This window comes from Gorilla gorilla, chromosome 2, assembly GCF_029281585.2.
Source record: "Gorilla gorilla gorilla isolate KB3781 chromosome 2, NHGRI_mGorGor1-v2.1_pri, whole genome shotgun sequence".
Taxonomy (NCBI): domain Eukaryota; kingdom Metazoa; phylum Chordata; class Mammalia; order Primates; family Hominidae; genus Gorilla; species Gorilla gorilla.
In genome coordinates this window covers 20,131,269-20,153,836 of record NC_086017.1, presented here as the reverse complement: position 1 = coordinate 20,153,836, position 22,568 = coordinate 20,131,269, and the positions used below count along the sequence as shown (strand labels likewise).

The 22,568-nt window shown below is 48.2% G+C and overlaps 1 protein-coding gene across 5 annotated transcripts; it reads left to right on the top strand.

Moving 5' to 3' along the window:
- The first annotated feature begins 1,879 nt into the window (after positions 1–1,879).
- Positions 1,880–22,286, top strand: SEC13 (SEC13 homolog, nuclear pore and COPII coat complex component). Of its 5 annotated transcripts, none has more exons than XM_004033599.5 (10): positions 1,939–2,052; positions 3,934–4,111; positions 5,147–5,191; positions 7,804–7,919; positions 10,515–10,666; positions 11,148–11,281; positions 17,524–17,657; positions 18,059–18,182; positions 19,038–19,184; positions 21,835–22,286. In XM_004033599.5, the coding sequence occupies exons 2-10, from the start codon at positions 3,971–3,973 to the stop codon at positions 21,946–21,948; spliced, it is 1,107 nt and encodes a 368-aa protein (XP_004033647.1). In that variant the 5' UTR covers positions 1,939–2,052; positions 3,934–3,970; the 3' UTR covers positions 21,949–22,286. The 5 variants fall into 5 exon arrangements, with proteins under 5 accessions (XP_004033645.1, XP_004033647.1, XP_063559709.1 ...); XM_063703637.1 differs by lacking the exon at positions 1,939–2,052 and adding an exon at positions 2,442–2,593; XM_004033597.3 differs by lacking the exon at positions 3,934–4,111 and having other exon boundaries at positions 1,880–2,052.
- Positions 22,287–22,568: the final 282 nt, after the last annotated feature.

The following is a 22,568-nucleotide window of genomic DNA, read 5'->3' as shown; positions in this document are numbered from 1 at the left end:
TACATCTAATATGCCCTTGTCCTCATTTTCCACTCAAAGAAAGTGAGGCTCAGAGAAAAGTGACTTGGCCTTATCACCTAGAAAGTCAGTGGTGCAGCTATAGATCCAAGGCCAGAGCCTGTTCCTTGAAGAACAGGAGATCTGGCAGGGCGCAGCGTCTCACACCTGTAATCCCAGCACTTTGAGAGGCCGAGGAGAGTAGATCACCAGAGGTCAGGAGTTTGAGACCAGCCTGGCCAACATGGTGAAACCCCATCTCTACTAAAACTACAAAAATTAGCCAGGCATGGTGGCACATGCCTGTAATCCCAGCTACTCAGGAGGTTGAGGCAGGAGAATTGCTTGAACCCGGGAGGTAGGGGTTGCAGTGAGCCAAGATCATACCACTGGACTCCAGCCTGGGCAACAGAGCTAGAGTCCATCTCAAAAAAAACAAAACAAACAAACAAACAAACAAAAAACAGGAGATCCAAGAGATCCCCCGAAACCTGCCTTTGTTCCCTGCTCTAACCTAACCACCACCCCCTCACACCCCTGCAACAGTTTCTCCACTAGAGGGCAATAAAAAATCTTGAAAGCTGCAGTGAGGTAGAAGAGTTGCCCAGAGGCCTGGCCCTTAATTCTAACACCCTACTCCCCTGGCCTCCTCTCCAAAGCTCCTTGACAGTTTGGGTCTATCACACTCTCTGAGCCTTAACATCTTCCTTCAAGCAGTGACCATCTCCAGCTAGGGTCCTTACTCCCAGTTTCAGCAGAGGAAACTGAAGGACTGTGACTTGCCCAAGGGGAGCCAAGGCCTCCCCCAGCTCATCTGCCTCCCTAATGTCACAAGGGGCCCAGGGCTAGACCATATGTGGCTGAGGTGGGGAGCCCAGGCTCTGTCCTCCAGTGTGGCATTCTCACTGCGCTTGTGGGGAGCCTTCAGCTGCCCTACCTTGTGAAGCCAAAGAGCTGGGGTTGGGGACCCTGAGGATTAGGTCTGGGGCTCTAGCTGCAGGAGCCTGGCTGAGATCCTTCATTGCCTAGGGGGGTTTCCTTGATGGGACTTACTCAGGACCCCAGGGGATCGGTTTGGAAGGGGCAGTCCTATATAGGGGTTAGGGATGGCAGGGCCAGAGGTCCCAGCCTCTGGCGAGGGGCATTCCCTGGCCTCCTCTGCCCTGGTCCCAGTCCTTGGGTACTGAGAGGGAGACTACAACAAGGAAGCACTAGGACAGTCTTCTTACTCCTAAGATGTCACTCATCCTACAACATTCATCATAAGACCAGTCGCACCCAGAGCCGTAGTGAGGCGGGTGAAGCTGCAGATAGATAGATGATAGATAGATAGATAGATAGATAGATAGATAGATAGATAGATAGATAGATTTTTTTTTTTTTTTACAAGAGTGTCTCTCTGTTGCCCAGGCTGGAGTGCAATGGTGCAGTCACGGCTCACTGTAACCTCCGCCTCCCGGGTTCCAGCGATTCTCCTGCCTCAGCCTCCAGAGGGAATCCCAGCCTGTAGCTGGGACTACAGGCGCGCGCCACTATGCCCGGCTAATTTTTGTATTTTTAGTAGAGACGGGGTTTCACCATGTTGGCCAGGCTGGTCTCGAACTCCTGACCTCAAGTGATACACACACACACCCCCCCCCCACCCCCCCAGCTCAGCCTCCCAAAGTTCTGGGATTACAGGCATGAGCCACCGCGCCCGGCCGATAGTTATATTAATCCTTTCTTTCATTCATGGATCTCAGGAAAAGGGCAGACTTGGTCGGGAGAGTAGACCCACCAGAGCTTCAGATTCCAAAGCCCCCCGGGTCAGGGTCACTGCGGCAACCAGAGCCCCAGCCCTCTGGTCTCGCACGTCACTGGAGGATAGGGGCTGGGCCACGGGAGGGCGGGGCGCGCCCTCTGGAAGGCGCGGAACTGCTGTGCGAGCCGAGCGCGTTGCTGCCCGGCGGCTCCTACGCCACGGCCCGGCGGGCCCGGCGCCGGAAGTGAGCTGTTCCGAGGCGCCGCCGGGAGCTGCCACGTCCGAGACCTGGAGCAGCCACCGCCGCAATCATGGTGAGTGTTGGTACTGAGGAGGCCGAGCAGGGTGAAGGCCACGGTCGCGGCCTTCACGGGTTCCTCGGCCGCCCTGAGTCCCAGATCCCAGGCTGGAGCCGTTCAGCTCCCCTCCACCGCTTAGAGATTTGGGGGGCTCTGGCCCCGTCCTTGCGGACCATTCCGAGGGGAGTCCAGAGGTGAGGCCGAGGAACCTCCCTGACTTTGCGGGGCGCGCCGCTCCTGCGTCTCCTGCCAGTCTCCCTTCCTTCTTTTCGGTCAACAATTGAAAACAAAACGAGGAACAGCGGAGGAGCTACTGTATACCGAGCCCTCAGCATTGTTCGTAATCTCAGCCTGCTAACAGCCTTGTGAAGAAGGTGCTATTCTTCTCAACACTTTACAGATGAGGACACTTGAGGTTCGGAGACGTGGAGCCTCTTGCACAGCTGCTTAAGTGGTAGTAGAGCCGAGATTTGAACCCTCCTAATCATTCCTTTCTGCCGCCTACTGCAGCTCCCAGCAGAGATGATTGAACTGTTGCTCGGGGTAGGGCCCCCAGGTAGGATGGGCACCTCGGGAAACGTAAAGATGGCCTGAACGATCCTCCGAAGGCAGGGGCTCAGGGTTTTTTAAGTCTCTGTGGCATCTGCAGTGTACATTCACTCCACACTGACTCCTTGAGTGAATGAATGACTGAATGAGAACTAAAGAATGGAAGTATCTGGGCTGAGCCTGGAATATCTAGTACATGCATTCTTTTAGAAGCATGGGTGTGCCTCAGCAGCAGGTTTGAGGGAACCTGCAGGAACCTAGAAATCAGAACACTGTGCTCTTGTTCTGCAGAGGGTTAGGTGTAAATCACTCACCTCTGGCTCTTCCACTGCAGGTTAGAGTTGAGGCTTTTATGCTCTGACATTCAGCTCATCCTAAATGAATTTTTAACTCATTATCTGATCTCAAACAGGTGAATTATTTTGAGTGCAGGTGTTAACAGGGACCAGATAATACCAGGTCCCTGGGAAGAAGTACTCTAAGAAGTTCTCTCTTATCTCTCTCTACCCCTCTCCCCACCCTCCCTCTCCCCGCTCCCTCTCCCTCCCCTCTTCCTCTCCCTCTCCCTTTCTCTCTCTCCCCCTCCCTCTCTTCCCTCTCTCCCCACCCTCCCTCTCTCCCCGCTCCCTCTTCCTCCCCCATTCCTTTCCCTCTCCCTTTCTCTCCCCCTCCCTCTCTTCTCTCTCTCCCCACCCTCTCTCTCCCCGCTCCCTCTCCCTCCCCCCTTCCTCTCCCTCCCCCTTCCTCTCCCTCCCCCTTCCTCTCCCTCCCCCTTTCCTCTCCCTCTCCCTTTCTCTCCCTCACCCTTTCTCTCCCTCTCTCTCGCCCTTCCTCCCTCCTTCTTCCGTCCTTTTCTCTCCCTTTTCTCTCCCCCTCCCTCTTCCCCTCCCCTTCTCTCTCTCATTCAGAAGCATGGTTCATCAACCCTGACAGGTGGGTGAGAGTGGTTAGAATTAAATGCTGATTATTTCTAAGGTCTTTTGGTAACCTGGTTGAAACTACCTCTCAGTAAACTTTCTTCCTGAACCTACTTATCCGCAGCTTTACAGAACTCAGTGTAACAACTGCTTTACATTCTAGACAGGCAGCCTGGTGGAGTGAAGTTTTCTGGACTCAGCATTAGAAGGTTAGGGGATGGGGCTCTTTTCCCAGCTCTGCCTTGAACTAGCTCTGTGACTTTGGCAAGTGCATTCTCTTCTCTGGGCTTCTTCATTTCCTTAGTCTGTCGCAGGTCTCTGATTGACTGTGCCCTTGGTACCCTGCCCTCCCCGCCTTCCCGTGCACTTTGTAACCTATACAGCTCGGCACATGGAGGAAACTCCTTATTGTCCTTACTTGCCTTTGCAGACTTCGGGGACCTGGTTTTTAGAGAGTCTAGAATCTGATGAGAGAACCTGTGCTTACTTGGTGTGTACCTCTTGAACTGCTTTGCAGCCATCCTCTTCCAGTGTCTGCCTTTCTGAAAACACAAGTCAAACTTTATACCTACAGGGCTTGTGCTGGAAAAGATGAAATGGGGAAAATGGTAAGAAATGTCTGCTCCACACTGAAACTTCTTTTAAGTCCTCTTTTCTATCCCAAGAATTTAAGAGAATAGTGGTTGAGCAAAGAAAAAAAATAACAGCTTTTGTTCATTTACTTATTCATTCAGCAAATAGTCGCTGAGTTCCTTCTATTTGCAAAGCACTGTGCTGGATGATTTGAGGGGATTTGAAACTGCAGATGGCTCAGACCATGGCTCCAAGGAGCTCACCTTCTAGTGGGGAGAAGAAACAGCATAAAGTGTTGTATGTGTTCCTTGCTGAAGATATGCAAGAGAGTCCAGCCATTTGAGGGTCTGAGAATCTTCAAGAAAGGTGATGGATGGCCCTTTTTGAGCTGGACCTCAAAGAATGGATAGGAGGGTGATGACCATGACACCATGTTCCAGCCCTACAAACTGTTCAACTCTGGATCCCACTACGTGATGGACCAGGGAGCAGCCTCAGGAAAAACTCGAATCAAGTCTCCCAGTCTGAAGTAATAACCCTGTTATGCATAAACTGCCTGGAACATCAGAGGCTCTGTCATCCAGGAAAGAACACCAGCTGTAGCTCCCTTGGGGTCTCTCCTCAACCTTAAGGGTAGCCAGGACTGCTTGCCATTTCCCCACACACATCAGGCTCTCTCAGACCTCTTTGTCTCTACTCGTGTATTCCCTCTGCTTGGCTGCTTGGACTGGTATTTTCCCCTGTGCCACCTGCAAATTCCTACCCATCATCTAAGGCTCAATTCATGTCTACCACCCCAGCCCCTCAGGCTCCTACAGGACACACAAACCACCATTAAAGAATTTATCTTGCGACACTAGCATTATTCGCGAGCTTCTCAAGGGCAAAAAGTTCCTCTTATTTGTGTCTGTATATCCAGTTCCTAGCACAGTGCTTGGCAGAAAGAAGGTACTTAGAATGAATGCTTACTGAATGAATGAATGAGTGAACAAACAAATGCAGTCAAGAACTTGAGATGGTTGTATTCTAACTGCCATGAGTTAATTTACCAGTGATATCTTTGGTTCTAGGTGTCAGTAATTAACACTGTGGATACCTCCCATGAGGACATGATTGTAAGTATTAATATCACCCTCCCTGGAGGGGTGTGGACATGGGCATTTTTGTGGGAGGGAAGCAATTTGGGGTTTTCATTACCCGTTTCTGTTGATCATTCATGGATCCAGGGTGGCTTTGCAGTGGTTGCCTATCAGCCTGTAATCTCGGGGTATGGCTAGGCTCCCTAGCAGTGCCCTCTGAGTTGTCAGGACTGTGGCAGTCTAGTCACTCTCTGCTGGGAGGAACCTGGGAATAATTTGTAGTTCTAGGCTGTCAGTCTTCCAGCCAACACAATAACCTGCTCTCGGATGAAGGCTGAGTGGGTACGGAGGTTTGACAATAGTCTTCCCACCTGTCTTCCTCCTGCTGTCACTTCTTAGCCCCACTGGAAAGGGGGTTGAAAAGAAGAGAGTGTAGAAAGATGACTCAATACAAAGGCAGAGGGCAGCCACAGTGAAAGCCCCAGGCAGAGCCCAGTCAAACCACGAAGACAATAGGCCAAACAAGGCCCTTTGAACCAGAAGTCCGCACTCAGGGCATTTCCTGAGAGGTAAACACAAGGCTCAGTATAAGAGGACAGGGCTGCAGGAGAAGGTCCAGAGGTTAAAGTCTACAGCAGGAAAAACACAGACTCTGCTTCATTCAGGGCCAAGCAGCCTTTGAGCAAGACCCAGGACAGCTGGCTGACAGCGTTTCATGTCAGGGTTCTTGCCCTCACAACCTGTCCATCAACAGTTGCTTTTGGGTTTCTGAGAGGTTGTCTGGTCCCAGAGTTGTATATGTTCTCTGGATTCAGTCATGAGTGGTCTAGCTGTAAGACCACACCTCCTTGGAGATAGCATGGCATCATGGGCAGGAAGACCCGTCTGAGACTCCCTAGCCAATATCTTAACTTTTCTGAGCCAGCCTCAATTTACTTACGGGAAAAATAATGGATATGCTACCTACTCGTATGAGTTTGGTTTGAGAGCTAGATGAGGCCAAGTAGTAATGACAAACATTTGCATGCTCGCTGAGTGTCAGGCCCCATGCTAGGTACTTTTTTTTCTTTTTTTTTTTTTTTTGAGATGGAGTTTCGCTCTTGTTGCCCAGGCTGGCGTGCAGTGGCGTGATCTCAGCTCACCGCAACCTACACCTCCCGGGTTCAAGCAATTCTCCTGCCCCAGACTCCCGAGTAGCTGGGATTACAGGCGTGCGCCACCACTCCCAGCTAATTTTGTATTTTTAGTAGAGGCAAGTTTTCTCTATGTTGGTCAGGCTAGTCTCGAACTCCCAACCTCAGGTGATCCACCCGCCTCAGCTTCCCAAAGTGCTGGGATTACAGGCGTGAGTTTTCATTCAATATCTTGTTTAACCTTCATAACAACTCTTGAGACAGATGCTATCTTTAGCCTTATTTAAAGATAAGGGAACTAAGGCCCATAGGATGTTGGTAAATCATAAAGATAAGGAAACTGAAGCTCAAGGAGATGAAGTGTTTTCAAAGTTTGCATAGCAGGTAAACTAAGGAGATAGGATTTAGATCTGAAAGGTACTATGTCCTGCCTCCTTCCACTGAGAAGCATGAGAAGTGCTTCAGAAACACTCCTCTACTGCCTGCCCTCCAAGAAACCAAGGCCTGATACAGTGGAGGGAGTTCCCAAAGAAAAATCAGGATGTGTTCCTTGGGTAGGGAGGTGAGAATTCCCATCTGAGCCAGACAGAATGAGTGCCTTTGAATGGGCATAATTGCCCCTGGTAGCCATGGGAGTGCAGCTGATAATCCTGAAACTCCCAGGGTGGGACAGCTGGGGAAAGTGACATCCATTGGAATAGGCAGGACCAGCAAGCAGAAGGGACCAGGGTGTTCAGTGGTGCAGGAGGCATGGTGCCGCAGAGACCATCACCCTGCGGACAAGGATCTGCAGGTAGGGGCCAGGCCTAGTTCTGCATGCTCAGTCAGCATCAAGGAATTCGGTTCACAAGTGGTGAGAGCAGCGACACTTAAGGCATTGTGTTCCTTGGGTGGAAAGTCTGGGAAGCTCTGGGCACACTACTAGGGAAAAGGTCAAGCAGAAACCCCAAAACAAAGGTCCACAAAGGATCCAGGGCCAGGGCTGGAAAGAGCCCAAATATCTGAATGGAACCCTGTGTCCAGGCCAGAGCTGCATCACAGAAGACCTGACTGGGGACTCCAGGCAGTCAGAGGCCCACTCCTTTGGCCTTTTCCCATGCATTAGCATCAGGTGCTAGGGCTGAGCTGAACCCAGGGGTATTCCCCTTTAGCCCACAGAGCCTAAGAACTGAATAGGGCCTGAGAGGATGGAGGAAGAAGAGGGCAGCTAGGCCAACTTTTTTTCTCCCATACCCACCCTGCGGAACAGGAATGGAAGAGCCCTTCCCTGAGGTATGTAAAGGGTCTGTGACACCAGCTGGGCATGGCTTGCTTTGTCCATTTCAGAGAGACACTGCCCATTGGTGAAGTGAGAATGTCCACATGCTAGCTTCCTGCCTGAGGATGATGATACTTTGAGATCAGATTGATTTCAGGGAGATTCTGGTCCAAACTAGACTCTGTGTAGTGACAGCCCTCACCCCACCCACCCACCCACCCAGCCTGCAGGCTTCCCGAGCTGTCCTCCCTTTGCAGCACGACGCCCAGATGGACTACTATGGCACCCGCCTGGCAACCTGCTCATCAGACAGGTCCGTCAAAATCTTTGATGTGCGCAATGGAGGGCAGATCCTTATCGCCGACCTCAGAGGGTAAGTGCTGGTGAGCCCAGGGAAGGGCTCCAGGAATGGTGTGGGTTCTCAGGCCCTGCTTCAAGCGTGGGAGCAGAGCATGGGAGCCCAGATTCAGAGCAACCCCAAAGCACATTTAGCGGAGAGGACGCTGGGATCCCAGCCAGCCTGGCTGTCCTCAGCGGATGTCCCCAGGGATGATGCTGTTAAGGGCACAGGTGGATACAGGTGTGAATCTCAGCTCTGCCACTTTATATGTACCCACTAGAAGACCTTGGGCAAGTGAGTCAGTTTCTCTCTCAGAGCCTTCATCTGCTCATCCTCAAAATTGGGCCAATGCTACCTCCTATCCAGCTAGTGTATGCAAGGCCCTGACACAGGGCCCAGGACACAGTAAGTCTTTAGTGCAGGCAGCTACTGCTACTTTTAAAAGTGGTAAACAGTACTATTTCGTTCAAGTTTAGCCTGTATGACCTAAAGTGTCACAAAAGCATCACCGTAAGAATAACGTAAGAATGCTATCATTTTATAAATCCCATTGTTCTGCCTATTTGCCCGTGGCAGGTGTTCAGTGATTATTTACAAATGTTTGACCTGCCCTGCTCCCTACTGAGATTCTTGAGGAAGTCCTGGCTCATTTTTATGGCCACATCTCTACTGCTTTCCCTCAGCTCACTGCCTTTCACGTATTTGTGGGTTTGCCTGGGTGCCATGGATCTCCAAGGGTTCTGTGAAATAGAGTTCAGGGGTTGATGAATTGGGACAGGGGAAAAAAAATGCATTTTCAGTGACTCTGATATTTAGCATTTCCTTCAATTATGGATGTAGGCCAGAAACTTCAGTAGTATTTGTAGTGCCTGTCACTTTGTCACCAGTAGAAGTCACAGATATTGTCGTCACACATCACGGTTACTTAGCTACCTCAAAATACCACTTATGCTCATCACAACTTTGAAATTACAGTGGTTATTAGACCTGCCGCTAGGGTTTGCTGCTTGAAGTGTTAACAAAGAAGTACATGCATCACTATCTCATAAATTGCTTTATAATATTTTGATAACAGGCTGGGCAAGGTGGCTCACGCCTGTAATCCTTAACACTTTGGGAGGCTGAGGTGGGAGGATGGCCTGAGCCTAGGAGTTTGAGGCTGCAGTGAGCCACGATGGTGCCACTGCCCTGCAGCCTGGATGACAGGGCGAAACCCTTCTCAGAAAAAAAAACAGTTGATTACTGTATAATTTATAATTGAATTTTCTTTATAAGCCTAGTTCTGTGTGTTTTGTACATTATTCTGATGAGGGTCCATAACCTTCCCCAGAATGCACAGAAAAGATTAAGAGCCATGACAGGTAGGTGCTCAGCATGTGTTTGTTAACTGAATTAAAAAGCATAAACTAAGTCAGTGTCCATTTGGGGAAATGGGCCTAGAAGCTCCCCTCTGTCTGAGTGTCAAATGATCAAGTGACTGAGGAGCCAAATCAAGCTTCTCTATGCAGGAGCCCCCCAGGCAGGCAGAGAGCTGCTGCAGTGCAGCGTGTTGGCCAAAGCAGTTATGTTTGCTGTGACTCTGTCCTTTCTGCTGTTTTTCTTACATTCAAAGGATGTGAAATATTGGAGGGATAAAAAAAAATTCCCACCCCATTCTTTTTTCCCCTTAGTAAAAACTGTGCTAGTTGTTGGAAGATTGAGTCTACTCAAGTTTCATTAGCAGCAGCTTTGTAGGGACTGGGAATGTCCTGTTGTCCCAGCCAGAGGGAGGAGTAGACTTGAGTGTGTGCAGCCCATGGTGAAGGAGTAAACCAGGAGCAGCACTAATAGCTAATGGGTACTGAGTGGCTTTTTTCTTTCCTTCTACCAAGCATTGTTCCAAACTTTATGAAAGAATTCTTATTGATGTCTCCATTTTCAGGTAAAGAGACAAAGATATCCTTGCCTAAAGTCAAGAGCTAGTGAATGGGAGAATGGGTCTGGTCTCCTAACCACTAACTCTACCATGCTACTCTACCTCTTGAGTGCTAAGGTGCAAAACCTTCCCTGGGCCAGAGAAATGGTCACCGTACAAAGCCTGGCACAGAGCATGTGCTCAGATAGTACCTGTTATCAGGTGAATGGATAAAGATCAGAAGAGAAGGGAAAGACATGCCTTTCGAACAAATTAAAAGAGTAGTGGAAAACATCAAAATGAAACCAATAATGCCTCCTCAGGAAGCTGACCATCGGGAAGGATGAATAGCAATTCAGTCTACAAATATTTCCTGAACACTTCTGGCTGGAAACCCTGGACCAATTAATGACTATGCTGTAGACAGTACATACAGACAGTGCTGGCTGCAGTCTGGGCAAGTGAGGCTCCTGCCTGGCCAGGACAGGAAGGCTGACGCAGAGGCTCAACTCTCTCTCAAAGGCTCTGTGACCTTAGGTTGCTTAACCTCTTAGGACCTCAGGCTCCTCACTGTCCACTGAGCACCCCTTTTGCAATGGCATTGTATAGCTCTCCCTTTGAAGTTCTTAAGCAATTCTGCCCTGATATATCATCTCAGGGAGCCATTTAGTTCTGTCGAAAGTAGTGCCTGCAGAGGCACTGTGGGTTCCTCTGGCCTATCTCTCCCTTTGTAGTCATGAGGGTCCTGTGTGGCAAGTGGCCTGGGCTCACCCCATGTACGGCAACATCCTGGCATCGTGCTCCTATGACCGGAAAGTCATTATCTGGAGAGAGGAAAACGGCACCTGGGAGAAGAGCCACGAGCATGCAGGACACGACTCCTCAGGTACGCTGAGCTTGGCAGCAGAGCAGGCAAGGGGACCACTGGGTAAAAAAGGACTCTGTCCCGGCTGGAGCCCTGGCTCCCTGCCCCTCGTGGTGCCTCTTGTCTGTCCCTTGAGCTTTGGTTGGCTTTTCTGCTAGTCTGTCCTCAGCTGAGTAAGGCCCTAAGACCTAAAGCCAGTCCAAAGCAAATAAGAAAAGACAGGTGAGTTTCTCTTCAGGATTATTCATTTCAAGGACTACCCTTCATTCTCAGATTGTTTTCCTACCCACTTTTTTGTTAGATAGACTGTAGGTTATGAAATCGTGGTATTAGTAGGTGATAGGGTTTTTTTGTGTCCTCAGTTGACCAAGTTACAGCTTCCCCCTGGTGACTCCTACAGTTGTTTGTTGTAGACATTTAGTAAAACAGTAAATCTGTGGAAGGCGGGACCTGGGGCCGTGGTCTCCCTGCTTTGCTCACTGCACTCTCCCTCTTCCCGCAGTGAACTCGGTGTGCTGGGCCCCCCATGACTACGGCCTGATCCTGGCCTGTGGGAGCTCGGATGGGGCCATCTCCCTGCTGACTTACACCGGGGAAGGCCAATGGGAAGTAAAGAAGATCAACAACGCTCACACCGTGAGTCCATCCCCTGCCTTTCGTGCAGTGAGAGCGCCTGCCTTGCCCTGTGTCTGCTGCAGCCTCCCTAGAGGGTGGCAGGGGAGGGTCCCCGCTGGACAGTGGGCCGGGGAGTGGTCAGCTGACCAGACATGATTGCTCTAGAGTAGCTTTGAGCCTCTTTGCCCTGAAGCCAGACCAGGCAGGGCTTGGCACTGCTTCCTTGTTGTGTGCTCCCAAGCAGGGGAGGGCTGGTGCAGCAGCAGCCTGCTCACTGCCACCTTAGCTATGGTTGCCTCCGGGTGACATGTCCTGCAGTAGTCATTGGGACCCTGTAGAATGGAGTGGTGTTATTAAAACTTTTAAAAAGTATGTGAGCTATGCATGCATTTAAGAAAGATTAATATAAACAAGGTCATTCTTTACCCAACTTTTGGTGAATCAGCGAGTGACAGTGGTCGTGATGGTGGTGGTTCAATCAAGGAATAAATGTTTGCAAAGCGAACATCAATGTCCTACCTCCTACCACCACACAGTTCAAAAACCAACAATAACCAATGTGGGGGGCTCATATGACTAATGCCACATCGTTTGCTGTCATGCATCTGTATGATTATTGGATATTTTATGAGTTTAATTCTACAATAATTTGTATCTATTCTTTTTCTAATCTACTCATTCCAGTTCAGGGTCACAGGTGGTTGGAGCCTGTCCTGGCAGCTTAGGGCATGAGGCAGAAGCCAGCCCTGGACAGGATACCATTCCACCAGAGGAGCACTCACACACACCCCCACACTCACACTGGGACAATGCAGACGTACCATTGAAGTGAACATGCACATCTTTATTGTGTGAAAGGAAACCAGAGTACCAGGAGAGAGCCCACGCAGACACAGGGAGAACACACAGACTCCACACAGGCAGGGGCCCCCGCTGGGAGTTGTTTTTTTTTTTTCAATCTTGTCAACATTATAATGAAATGAAATTGAGGATCAGTTGTACATAGAATGAGACAATCTGTGGTCTTTTGTGACTGGCTTCTCCTACTTACTATAATGAGTTCAGGTTTCATCCATATCATAGCGTGTATCAGCACTCCATTCCTTTTTATGGCTGGATAATACTCCATTGTGAATATAGACATTTTGTTTATCCATTCATCGGATGATGGATGTTCTCGGCCTTATGAATAATGCTGCTATGAACATTTGCAGATAAGTTTTTGCATGAACACATGTTTTTAATTCTCTTGGGTCTATACCTAGGTGTGAAATTGCTGAGTCATATGGTAATTCTGTGTTTAACTTTTTGAGGAACTGCTAAACTGTTTTGCAAAGTAACTACCCTTTTACATTCCCATCAGCAGTGTATGAGGGTTCTAATTTCTCCACATCCTCACTCACATATGTCTGTCATTTTGATTACAGCTGTCCTAGTGAATGTGAGGTGGTATCTTATTGTGATTTTTTGGGTTTGTTTTGTTCTGTTTTTTTGAGACGGAGGCTTGCTCTGTCACCCAGGCTGGAGTGCAGTGACATGATCACGGCTCACTGCAACCCCCGCCTCCCAGGTTCAAGCAATTCTCATGCCTCAGCCTCTTGAGCAGCTGGAATTACAGGCACACGCCACAACACCTGGCTAATTTTTGTATTTTTAATAGAGACAGGGTTTCACCATTTTGCCCAGGTTGGTCTCAAACTCCTGGCCTCAAGTGATCCGCCCACCTCAGCCTCCCAAAGTGCTGGGATTACAGGTGTAAGCCACCACACCCGGCCCTTATTGTGATTTTTATTTGCATTTTGCTAATCAAAGATGATGGTGAGCATCTTCTGGGGGCTTTTGGAGAAATGACTGGGAGGGGTTTGCACTCTGTAACACCCAGTGAGTGGAAGCGGCCCACAATAAGAAAGGCTGAAGGGGCGGGAAGAAATCTGAGCTCTGTGATCCTCCAGAGCAAGCCTCTGGGACAGGGCCCCTCAGGAGGAAGAACTGCAGGAAATGAAATCACAGTTGAGCTGGATAGGGACACAGGAAAGGAAGGATGATGTAGACCAATGTGGGGAAGAGGAACAAAGACAGGAACTCCTGAAAGCCATCTCCCACGTTTTTTAACACTACACAGAAACGAGGGAGAGTTCTGAGCTTAGACTTTCCTGAGCCTTTCTTATCAGGAAAACTCATCTCACCTAAAAATAACAGAAAAGTATTTGAAGTGAAATTGCATACAGTTGTTATATAAGAAACAAGAATATGCAAAATAACCTCCCTGCGGACAATGAGAGCACATTAGAAAGACATGCCCACATAACCGAGCCAAGCTGTAACCTGCTATTTCAAATCAAGCCAGGTGACATTCTAACAATACAAAACAAGAAAGAATAGTGTAAATCAACTTTTTAAAAATCAGCAATAAGGTGACAGAACTCAGGAAAGAATTAGAATTAAAAATCATTTCAGAAGTAAAGACTAAGACGAAATGCAAGTGTCGATGAACACAGCAGATCCTGCCTGAAAAGGATAAACAGTGTGAAAAAGGAAACATTTCAAGAGCAAAAAAATGAAGAGGTAAAAAGGTTTTGACCAAAAGTAAAGACAGGCAGAAAGGTCAGACATATGAATACCAGGAGTCCCTGGAAAGGAAAACAGAACAAATACCAAAAAGTAATCCAGAAAACTTTCTTAAAATTAAAAAACAAAGATTTGAAACTTGAGATTGAGAGATCATACCCCACACTTAACAATATCAGCCGGGCGCAGTGACTCAGCCTGTAATCCCAGCACTTTGGGATGCTGAGGTGGGCGGATCACCTGAAGTCAGGAGTTCAAGACCAGCCTGACCAACATGGCGAAACCCCGTCTCTACTAAAAATACAAAAATTAGCCGGACGTGGTAGCACACACCTGTAATCTCAGCTACTCGGAAGGCTGAGGCAAGAGAATTGCTTGAACCCGGGAGTCAGAGGTTGCAGAGAGCCAAGATCACGCCATTATACTCCAGCCTGGGCAACAAAGCAAGACTCTGTCTCAAAAAAAAAAAAAAAAAAATCAAGGCCAGGCGTGATGGCTCAGCCTGTAATCCTAGCACTTTGGGAGATCGTGGTGAACACCTGTTTGAGGCCAGGAGTTCAAGACCAACCTGGCCAACATAGACCCTGTCTCTAAAAAAAAAAAAAAAAAAAAAATTCAACCCAGCATCACCAACAAAAAGATATAATTCTAGTAAAATTATTAGACTTTAAAGAAAATTTTGGGGGGTTCTAGAGAAAAGGAACTTTGTGACTTAAAGGGGAAAGACAATTAGATTATTGTCAGACTTTTCAATAGTAAGGATTGGTGCAGAAGAAAAAAAGAATAACTTGTTTAAAATACTCCAGGAAAGAAAGTGTGAGCCAAGGATTTATAACCAGGAAAATTGACTTTCAAGTTCACACAAAGACTTATACACAAAAGGTTATAGCAGCTTTAATAGCCAAAAACTGGAAATAGTCCACATGTCCATCAACAGGTAAATGATAAGTTGTGATATATCCATACTTTGGAAATACTGTGAGCAATAAAAAGAAATGACTGCAATAAAAAGAAATGACTTAACAAAATAAGATGAAGAATAAATTTCAAAATAATTATGCTGAGTGAAAAAAAGAAGAAAAAGGACACACTGGGATTCCACTGCTGTAATATCTAGGAAATGCAGCTGAGCAGGCCCATGGTCACCACGACTGGGGGCTGCAGGATGGGGAGATGGATTACCAGGGGATCCAAGGAAACTTTTGGGAATGATGGGCATGTTCCTTGATTGAGGTGATGATCCTACAGGATATATTTTTGTCAAAATTCACCAAATCATGCACTTGATATGCAGTTTATGTCAATTATACTATATCAAAGCTGTTTTCAAAATTAGCTTTTGAGTGTAAAGGATATGAACTATTATCAATATGCAAGAATTCAGGGACTATTGTTTCTAGGAGCCCTTCCTGAGAAATCTACTAGAGGATACAAGTCACACAACAAAAATGACTACAAAGACTTCAGCATAAATATATAGTTACTTGTAGAGAACTAAGACGAAATGAGGGTTAAAAGGCTGGGCCCAGGGCGGGCACAGTGGCTCACACCTGTAATCCCAGCACTTCGGGAGGCTGAGGCAGGCGGATCACCTGAGCTCAGGAGTTCAAGACCAGCCTGGCCAACATGGCAAAACCCCATGATGTGGTTTGGCTGTGTCCCCACCCAAATCTCATTTTGAATGCCCATGTGTTGTAGGGGGTACCCAGTGGGAGTTGAGTCATGGGAGGAGGTCTTCCCCATGCTGTTCTCTTGATAGTGAATAAGTCTCACAAGATCTGATGGTTTTATGAGGGGGAGTTCACCTGCACAGGCTCTCTCTCCCTTTTTGCTGCCATCCATGTGAGATGTCACTTGCTCCTCCTTGCCTTCTGCCATGACTGTGAGGCCTCCCCAGCTACATGGAGCTGTAAGTCCATTAAACCTCTCTTTTTTTTGTAAACTGCCCAGTCTCAGGTATGTCTTTATCAGCAGAGTGAAAATGGACTAATACACCCCGACGCTACTAAAAATACAAAAATTAGCCAGGCGTGGTGGCACACACCTGCAGTCCCAGCTACACGGGAGGCTGAGGCAGGAGAATCACTTGAACCTGGGAGGTGGAGGTTGCAGTGAGTCAGAATCGCGCCTCTGCACTCCATCCTGGGCAACAGAGCCAGACTCCGTCTCAAAAAAAAAAAAAAGGCAGTGGTTCTCACCTATAATCCCAGTACTTTGGGAGTCTGAGGTGGGAGGATCACTTGAGCCTACGAAGTTTGAGGCTGCAGTGAACCATGATCATACCAGCCTGCACTCTAGCCTGGGTGACAGTGAGACCCTGTCTCAATTAAAAAAAAAAAAAATTGTTAATAATAAATAAAGAGGAGAATCAGTCATCTTTGGAAAGTGATAGAACCAGTTCAGAAAGAATCAAGCGTTTCTCCAGCCTTTCCTTTTTGACCTTGTATTAGTCTGTTTTCTCGCTGCTGGCAAAGACATACCCAAGACTGAGCAATTTACAAAGGAAAGAGGATGGAGAACTCACAGTTCCACGTGGCTGGGGAAACCTCACAGTCATGGCAGAAGGCAAGGAGGAACAAGTCACAGCTTACGTGGATGGCAGCAGGCAAAAGAGCTTGTGCAGAAAAACTCCCATTTTTAAAATCGTCAGATCTAGCGAGACTTATTCACTATCATGAGAACAGCATGGGAAAGACTTGCCCCTGTGATACAATTACCTCCTACCAGGTGCCTCCCACAACACGTGGGAATTCAAGATGAGATTTGAGTAGGGACACAGCCAAACCATATCAGACCTCTATTCCTGGGTAATTGAATAGTTAACGAGGAGAAGTGTCCCTATCTGGAGCATTCCATGGAATAAATGACAAAGAAAGGATGGAATTAGAGTATCACCATTTTGCAAGCCCCAGTGAATTAAGAGAGGCCTCAGTTATTGACAGCTGTTAATATAAGAGGCAATCTAACGTGGCTCCTGATGAGAGAACGCACCAGCTCTAGTCTTGCCAAAGGGATCACACCTGAGTCTGTCCAGTCTTGGCTCCAGCTGACAGTTTTCAGAAATTCAGAGGAACATATTGAACTGCATATGAAGCAGCAAAACCCAGACCGAGACTAGGCTCTCTTCAGCAGAAAAATTGTAAGGAAAAAAATCGGAGGAATCTGCAAAGTAGGAGATGTAAAAAACATCCAAAAAAATGTTTAATGGACAAGACTAAACTGTAGTATCTAGGGGTGCACATTTGGGTGATAAATGGGGGAAAAATGGGTTAGAAGTTAGGGCAGTGGTTACTTATAGTGGAAGAGGGAGCTGTGATTAGGAAGGGCATAATGACGGCTTTTCAGGCAGGTGGCAGAATTTTTGTTTCTTGATCTATTCTTTTATAATAAAAGATTTTTCTTAAAAAAAAAAAAGCTCCAATGTACCATTCTTTCATGTGTTTAAAAAATGTCCTGTTTCTTAAACTTGTGGGAGTTCTTAATTTCTACTTTTAGCGCACACTGCAGAAAAATGCACACACTGTTGGGATCCTTGAGGGAGAATTCTGAGCAGTGGACCACATGATGAGTGCTTCATGTCAGCCTTCACACACAGTCCAGTCCTGAGAAGCGGAGGGGAGAGGGACAGCAGGCTTGGGTCTGCGGAAGCAGTGTTCTCTTGCAAGGCAGAGTCACCATGTGTCCCATCTTTACAGATTGGCTGCAATGCCGTCAGCTGGGCCCCTGCTGTTGTACCTGGAAGCCTCATAGACCAGCCATCGGGGCAGAAACCCAATTACATCAAGAGGTTTGCATCAGGTGGCTGTGACAACCTCATCAAGCTGTGGAAGTAAGTAGGGATGTGTGGCCTTCTCTTTGAGGGGACACTTCTACCCTTTACCCTACTCACCATGACTCAGCCACACTCACAAGAAACAAGGTCACCTTTCTTTCTCCCTCCTGCCAGTAAAATACTGTTTTCAATCTGTTGGAGGACATCCTTGAAAAACAACACAACACCTGTTCACCTAATTCCCAACTGTTGGAGCTGACTCTTTGGCTGTGGAAGCAGAGCATTTTCTGGAGGGTTTTTTTTTACAGCTGGGGTGAAGGTAATAAAATGCCACAAACTCCATGAATGAAAGAAGAAAGATGGAATTGCTTCTCCACCCCAGGCAGAGCCTGTTGGGTTGGGGAGGAGTTGAGGTGTGGGAAAGGCCCCCTGCTGATTCTTTCTGTCCCCACTGTTAGGGAGGAGGAGGACGGCCAGTGGAAGGAGGAGCAGAAGCTAGAAGCGCACAGTGACTGGGTTCGAGATGTGGCCTGGGCCCCCTCCATCGGCCTGCCCACCAGCACCATCGCCAGCTGCTCCCAGGTCAGCCCAGGGCCATGAGTATCCCTTGTCATTTAGTCTCGAGTCAGGCCCATCAGCTCTTAGTCTCCTTAGCAGAAAGTCCTCTGGGAAGGTAAAGGGAGAGCAACAGGCACCTTTGGCCCAGAGCACAGGGAGTCAGGTCATTGTGTGGGGAAGTCTTGGTCAGAAGCCACAAGTGGCCTGCCTCCACTGAGATGAGACAGCTACAACAGAACCGGCACCAAGAAGGAGGTGGATTCTGGATGAATTTTCCCTTCTGACCCATGTGAGACTAGGGAGCCGAGGTGCCCAGGTGCAGTTCCAAGTGTTCCCAAGCAACGATGGGGTGGGATGGGAATTATAGGCTCAGCTACCGAGCCACCCTTCCCAGACAGCAAGGACGGCCAAGGGTGAGCCTTCAGTTATACGCCACCATCCTAGAGGGAGCCAGCTAGGTCTTTCACATCATAGGAACCTGTTTGGTTTGGTTCTAAACTTGAGATTTTTGTGCTTTTTTACTTGTGCCTTCTCATTCTCGGAGCTTGGTTTTTGGAGAGCTCTGCCCATTCAGTTGAGAAGGTATAGACGGCCAGTGGAAGTGACTTGGCAAGCATGAGGAAAACCCCAGAGAAAATCTGAGTTAGCAATGCAGACAGAGTCCACCTCCGAAACCCGGATGAGAAAAGGAATCCGGGAGACTCTTAACCAGTGTGAAGAGACAGAAACAAAGCTGTGGACGCCCCAGAGGTCCTCGGCTCCCCTTTGAATCCCCCACCCTGTTCCTGCAGAGAGGTGCCGGGTGGCTCTAGACTGGGAGGACATCACAAACGCGGGAGTCTTGACTCCATCTCCTGACTCTATCCTGTTTCTTCCTAGGATGGTCGTGTGTTCATTTGGACCTGTGATGATGCCTCAAGCAATACGTGGTCCCCTAAATTGTTGCACAAGTTCAACGATGTGGTGTGGCATGTGAGCTGGTCCATCACAGCCAACATCCTGGCTGTCTCTGGTGGAGACAATAAGGTACATACCCATTCCCCGTGGCATGGTGGACACAGCCTGTTGGTCTTCACCCCGCCCACTAGAGAGGGCACGTGACATTCCCATCTGACTGCAGGCTGGGCAGGAGCCTTAGCCAGGACTGCGTTTTGAGTGTGCCTCTTAGTTACATCATTAATGTCACAGCCCCTGAGGTAGTATTAACACGTCCGCCTTTCACAGATGAGGAAAGAAGCTGACAGAGGCGATTTGACTTGCATGGGGGTCCCAAAACTACGAGGTGGCAGAGCCAGTCAGGCCCATCACCCTACTAAGCATTTGGTCACCTCATGGTGATGTTCAGTTAGCTGTGCCAAAAAAGCAAGTGTATAAGAACCCGTAAACAGAAGAAGATTGGGGATTTTTTTTTGTCCATAACACTGAAAAGGCTTTTTAAAAACCTGTAAAGTTTATGAATACTTGTTATGCTGGTAAGAGGTAGGTACACAGTGGGTGCACTGGAAGAGTTTGCATTTTGCAGCTGAAGGAGTTCTGGAGACCAGCTGCTCAGGGACACAAATGTACTTCACACAACTGGACTGTGCAGTTAAAAGTGGCCAAGGTCATTTTATGTGACGTGTATTTTACAATTAGAAGGAAAAAAGCTACCCGCAGAAGGGAAGCGGTAACAAGCCATAGCCATCTGCCCAGCTGAATTCCCCTATAAGACAGAGGATCTCTAACGCCACAGGGTCAGTTCCCCGTGGAGTGGCTGTGCTGCGTTTTCAGGCACATCTGCTTTGCGTCTGAAGTGCGAGTTGGTTGGTCTGGATCCTGCCAGCCCTTGTGGCTTCTCTCCCTTGCCTATGTTGGTCTTTTACTGTTTCCCAGTGGCCACTGTGGCTCCATGTCTTACCTTTGATTTGTGTGGCTCACGGCACAAACACAGGCAAGGCAGAGAAGCAGCTGGTCTCCAGAACTCTTTTCAGCTGCAAAATTGAAACTCTGTACCCATTAAATAACTCCCTTCCCCATTGCCCCTCCCCAGCCCTGGCAGCCACCCTTCTCCTTTCTGTCTATGTGAATGTGACTGCTCTAGACCTATCTAAGTGGAATCATACAGTATTTGTCCTTTTGCGACTGAGTATGTCACTAGCAGTATGCCCTTAAGGTTCCTCCATGCTGTATGTAGCATGTGTCAGAATTCCTTCCTTTGTAAAGCTACGTAGTGTTGCATTGTATAGACAGCCCACACCGTTTCTACACTTATTCCTCCACCAAAGGGCACCTGGGCTGCTGCCACCTCTTAGCTATTGCGAATAGTGTGGCTGTGAACATGGGCATGCAGATCTTGAGAGCCTCTGCAGGCAGCTTTTCTGGCCGAGGGTCCCTTTCATCTACAGTGGTCCCAGAAAGATCTAGCAGGCCCCCTCTCAAAGCCATATTTCTAGAGTCAGGACCAGAACCCAGGTTGATGGCACTCAGGACAGACCAAGGGACCCAGATTGCCTCAAGAAGGCCCACAGTGATTTTTTTTGCAAGGCTGTAAGCAAGTGCCTGGCTGTGCATGCAATGTTTTGGGGTCCCCGTCACTATGCATTTAAGGCTTCTTGCTCTTCTTTATAAGCATGTTTCCTTTTGCTGTCTCCATAGCACCCTTACCTAAAGGACTTACTATGTTTTCAATCCCAGAGCATTCTGCAGTGTGTTGAGTGAATAGTTTAGTTTGTCCCTAAAGCAAGAGTTCTTAAAACCAAAATCGTTATTTTCATTTTTAATCAAACTAATATATGTACATAGGTTTAGATTTTGTTTTTTGTTTTGTTTTTTTGAGATCGAGTCTTGCTCTGTCGTCCAGGCTGGAGTGCAGTGGCGCAGTCTCGGCTCACTGCAACCTCCGCCTCCTGGGTTCAAGCGATTCTCCTGCCTCAGCCTCCCCAGTAGCTAGGAGATTACAGGTGCCTGCTAGTTTTTTTGTGTGTATTTTTAGTAGAGACGGGGTTTCACCAGTTCAGGCTGGTCGCGAACTCCTGGCCTCAGGTGATCCACCCATCTCAGCCTCCCAAAGTGCTGAGATTACAGGCGTGAGCCACCATGCCCGACCTAGATTGATTTTTTTTTAATGCAGCCTCCTAATTTTCACTCTCCAGGGGCAAACCTTTTCAGCTCTTAGCTATTTCTTATACAGTTTACTTCAGTGTAGAAACAACATATTGAACTGTTACCTTCCTCTACCACAGTAGTTTTCAAACTGCAGTGTTGTTAAACCTGTTAAAACAGATTGCCAGCCCCAGCCCCAGCCCCAGAGCTTCCTAATCAGTTGTTCCAGGCCCCAAGAATCTGCAGTTGTAGCAAGCTCCCAGGTGACCAATGCTCTGGGGACCACACTTTGCGAACCCTGCTCCCTGCCACCCCATATCCTCTCGCTGTAGCTCTGTCACAGTTTGGTGAAAACAGTATCCTGTGTTGACGTCATCATCATCCACAGCTGCTGTTATTGTTACTCCTTTTTTTCTGTGAGTGAGTTTTTATTCCTGGACTCTCATTTTGGTGGGATTTCAGTGGAGGAGGGACATGCTCTGTTCACCCACAAGCCTCTGGGCAGTGGTTCTTGATGGGGATAAGGCTCATGTTTAGGGGACAGCAGAGGGAAGGGCACAGACCCGTGATAATCTGCTTGTGCACTGACTTGCAGGTGACCCTGTGGAAGGAGTCAGTTGATGGGCAGTGGGTGTGCATCAGTGATGTCAACAAGGGCCAGGGCTCCGTATCAGCGTCAGTGACAGAGGGCCAGCAGAACGAGCAGTGACAAGACAGGTGGGGCCTGGCTCCCCACCCGCCAGCTCCAGGACTGCCCCTTCCTGGGCCAACTAACCAAACAACTGGGAAGAGCCCCCAACTCCAACAGGATTATGTTCCCAGGAGGAGTTACAGACGCAGCCAGATTAATCATCTGCCTTAACATGATCGGAGATGCTTTGTAATCTACTGTCCAGCTGAAAGCACTCATGTTATGAGGAAGAAACTACAAGTGATGTTCAAATCTATTTTAAACTATTTTGGGTCATTTTTATGTACCTTTGGGTTCAGGCATTATTTGGGGGGTTTTGTTTCCAAAGTAACTAAATAAAGTCATATTGCTTATAATTCCTGCTGCGTTATCCTAACCACCCCCCACTCCACCCCACCCCACCAGCTCAGTTTGACTCTTGTCTGTCCACGCACTAGAACAAATATTCACAAAGGCCATGGCTGTGATGGCCTGGCTTAAGCCCACGCACAAATGTGGCTTGTCACTGCATGAGCATCTCTGATTCAGTTTATACTGAAAGCACCATACAGAGCACTGGACTCAGCCTTTGGTGACAAGGACTGTAGCCCTGGGTCTGCTACTTACCCTCTCGGTACACATCCTCTTCTGCAGAATGG

What these genes read in the sequence shown, in the direction of transcription:
- SEC13 (XM_004033599.5), top strand. Translation starts at nt 3,971, where the DNA reads ATGAGAGAACCTGTGCTTACTTGGTGTGTACCTCTTGAACTGCTTTGC. An exon ending in CCTCCCATGAGGACATGATT is followed by an intron (nt 5,192 to 7,803) that starts GTAAGTATTAAT and finishes CTCCCTTTGCAG; the next exon opens with CACGACGCCCAGATGGACTA. An exon ending in TGCAGGACACGACTCCTCAG is followed by an intron (nt 10,667 to 11,147) that starts GTACGCTGAGCT and finishes CTCTTCCCGCAG; the next exon opens with TGAACTCGGTGTGCTGGGCC.